Here is a 3,348-nt window from a genome sequence, read left to right as displayed (position 1 = left end):
GCCGGGAAGGGAACAGGGTCTGGGGGAAGTGCCGGGAAGGGAACAGGGTCTGGGGGGAGTGCCGGGAAGGGAACAGGGTCTGGGGGGAGTGCCGGGAAGACAGGTCAGGTTATTTACAGAGCAGGATGTTGCACCCCACCCTTGAGGATTTCACCCAGGGTGTTGTAACAGCCGTTAGGGGAAGCGGAGCCAGAGGCCCCGGGGCGTGGTGCCCCTGGGTCCTAACGGAGGGTCTATCACAATTTTAGGGTATAGGAAAATTTCTCAGCCCCTGTGCCACCAAATAGATACTGGTTACTTAGAAGCCGTGGTGCAGCCTCAAAGGATCAACTTCAATTCAACAGAAGATCCTGATGAATAATAACAGCAACATTATCATTTTTATGTCATTTCATTTGCCCCTCTTTTCAGGTAATGCTGCAGGCATTATTGTCTTTTTATAGATGAAGGAACTGAGGCCCAGAGAGAGTACATGACTCCCCAGGGTCACACAGGAAGTGCCTGAGACAGGATTTGGTCTTGAATCCAAATGCAGCATTCTAACAACTACAAAGGCTAGAATACCACCCCCTCCCCAAATTTATCAAGAGGTCTGGGTGAAGATTTGGTTAATAACTATATTTTCCTATGGAAATATTCCAGAAACGTGATTTCCAAACCAGTGAAATTATAAAATGTTGGTATATGCCCTTGGAAAAGAAAAAGTAATTTCTCTTTTACTTTATTTCTGTGAATATGTATAGTAAGCTCTAGAATGTATTTCCTTTCATATTAAATAAAACAACTTCCCTGGAAAACAGGGTAGGGGTACATCCTTTGCAAAGATTGGGGGGGAGCTTGTCCATGGGTGTGGTACATCACACATAATCAGATTTTTTCGATTGATCAATTTTACTGATTTTTTTCCTCTCTTTTTCTATTTTCAAAACATTCTTTGTTATAAGAGATATTCTGGGAAGGGGGAGGGGGAAAGGATACAGGGGGAAATAAAGGATAGAAAACCAAAAATATCAATAAAAATTATTTTTTGAGAAAAAGAATGGAAACAATGGAGTGTGGGCTGCGGTAAAAAAAAAAAAAAAAGGCTGGTAAAACTCTGCACTGCAGCAAAGAGTCTCTAAGCAGAAAAACAAGAACAAGATGATGTCACCTCCAAAAAGCCGCAATACGGGAGGCGGAGTCTGGGTATCCGTGGGCTGATGGCTGCAGTGAGACTCAAGACAAGCCGCTTTTCCTGCGCCGCAGTGCCCTCTGGGAACCTGCAGAGGGCGCAGCCTATCGCCAATGCGCAGGCGCAGTTCCTCCAAGCTCCGCCCTCTGCAGAGCTTCTAATAGCGAGCTTCCGCCAGTCTTTCTCCCTTTTTCGCCCGTCCAGCCATCGTGGTGGAAGCTCGGCTGTCATCTCATCGTCATGGTAAGAGAATCCGCAGCCATCCCCCCCCAGCCGCTGCTCCAAGGGCCCCGGGGGCAGCGAAGCAGCAACGAGGGGCATTCAGGGAAGCTTCTAGGAAGCTTTCGAAGGGGAGTCGAGCATCTTTGGTGCTGCGTAGATGGAGGTTGCCTTTACCTCCCTACTCCCCAGCTTCGAAACCAGGTTCCCGATCAGGGAGGGAGGGTTCTCTAGGCTCCACCTAGAACAGCTGGGAGTTAGGAGAAGGCACAGAGGGGATCCCCGAGGGACGCCGAAGCCTTAAGCCGAGCCGCTTGGACCCCCCCCCCCAAGGGAGGAAGAATTGTATTAGGAAAAGAAAGAGGTCCCTCCCATGGTCCCTTGGATGACATTGCTATGACTTTGAGGTAGTGAGCGTAAAAAGAACGTAGATTTAGAGCTGAGAGGGACCGTGGGTAGTAATTTTAAACCTCGAAAACAGGGTGGGATCCTTTCCCCTTTGGCAGGCAGGCAAACAAACAACAAAAAAAAGCCCTTAGCCTCTTTTCACTGCTGATTAAAAGGACGGCACCGCGGCGTAGCGAAAAGGGCATTAGTCCTAGAATCAGAGGCAGAGGATCTGGCTCCTTAAATGCCATGTCTATGTAATCTCGGGCAAGTCAATTTCCTCATCTGTAAAATAAGGGGATTGGATTAGATGTTCTTCCCATCTAATTAAAAGGTACTCTAACTCTAGTCATTTCATTTTACTTTTGCCGCAGTTTACTTAGCTAAGGTCCATTTCCGGGTTTTTAATCGTATGACTTGGATTAGGTTTTTAAAATGACTTGGCAAAAAAAAAAAAAGAAAGAAAGAAAAGAAAAAGGGAAAAAAGAAAATGGCTTGACAGTTGGTTGTGACGTCAGCATGTCTGCAGCCATCTTGTCCCGCCCCCGATTCTGCAGAGGCTACAGAATACAGAATTGCTCTGCAGTATTGTGAATGGGACCAAATGGGCGGTCCCTCACCTTCCCTCTGAATAGAAAAAGGATTGGCTTCGAATCATTTTAAACAATGTTTTTCCTTGTTAGTCCTCTCATAAAACATTCAGAATCAAGAGGTTCCTGGCCAAGAAACAGAAGCAGAATCGTCCCATCCCTCAATGGATTCGAATGAAAACTGGAAATAAGATCAGGTAAGACCAGCTGCCCCTCCTGATTAATGGTAAATATCAATCAGTCCATTCTCCAGACTTAAACGGGGGAAGGTTTTTATTTAAATGATTCATCCCCTCAGGGTAATTTTGCAGGAATAATTAAAAAGAAATGATGGGAATATTAAAACAACCCAAGTGGTATTTCCTCCATGAAGATGTTGGCTTGAATTGAAAGTTCATTATGAAAGCAGTTATTGAGTAACTTGGCCTTTTGTTCTCTTCCTTTTTCTCCTCATCTAGGTACAACTCAAAAAGGAGACACTGGAGAAGAACCAAGCTCGGGTTATAAAGAATGGCCAGAGAAATGAAAGACATTCTACACCAAGACCACCTCCCCCCCTTACCATGGCATCCATCAATCCATCCATTCATCCATCCATCCATCAATCAATCACTCAGTCGCCTCATTGCTCCCAATAAGAAGTAAATTACCACTACTGCCCTCCTATTTCAGAAGCTGTCTGCCAAGATGCAGACATCAAAAAAAAAAAAAAAAACCAAGAAACTGTTAAATTTGTCTTGCCCCTAAATGTTTTCATAATTGCATCCATGTGTTCTGATACAGTGTATTGTGATATAGTTTAAATTACTGTTATCTGCATCTCTGTGTAGCATTTGTATGTTTGAGGTTATGCTTAAGAGGCAGAGATCATAATGAAACAAAGTTACTCCTGTCAAGAAGAAGAACTAAGCTCAAGCCCTGCCTTGAACAAGCCTTCACAATAACCTCTCTGTGTTTTGTTTTGTGTTCTAAGGAGTTATA

The 3,348-nt window shown here is 44.6% G+C and overlaps 1 protein-coding gene across 1 annotated transcript; it reads left to right on the top strand.

Annotated features, from left to right (window-relative positions):
* The first annotated feature begins 1,305 nt into the window (after positions 1-1,305).
* On the top strand, positions 1,306-3,104 carry RPL39 (ribosomal protein L39). The gene is made up of 3 exons (XM_027861415.1): positions 1,306-1,414; positions 2,461-2,564; positions 2,826-3,104. The coding sequence occupies exons 1-3, from the start codon at positions 1,412-1,414 to the stop codon at positions 2,872-2,874; spliced, it is 156 nt and encodes a 51-aa protein (XP_027717216.1). The 5' UTR covers positions 1,306-1,411; the 3' UTR covers positions 2,875-3,104.
* Positions 3,105-3,348: the final 244 nt, after the last annotated feature.

Source organism: Vombatus ursinus, unplaced genomic scaffold, assembly GCF_900497805.2.
Source record: "Vombatus ursinus unplaced genomic scaffold, bare-nosed wombat genome assembly UNPS02014735.1, whole genome shotgun sequence".
Taxonomy (NCBI): domain Eukaryota; kingdom Metazoa; phylum Chordata; class Mammalia; order Diprotodontia; family Vombatidae; genus Vombatus; species Vombatus ursinus.
The sequence above is the reverse complement of the archived record's forward strand: the minus strand, read 5'-3'. Positions and strand labels throughout refer to the sequence as shown.

Bases quoted from the DNA above. Each gene is read 5' to 3' on its own strand.
- RPL39 (XM_027861415.1), top strand. The intron at 2,565-2,825 runs GTAAGACCAGCT...CTCCTCATCTAG, and splicing joins AAAACTGGAAATAAGATCAG to GTACAACTCAAAAAGGAGAC.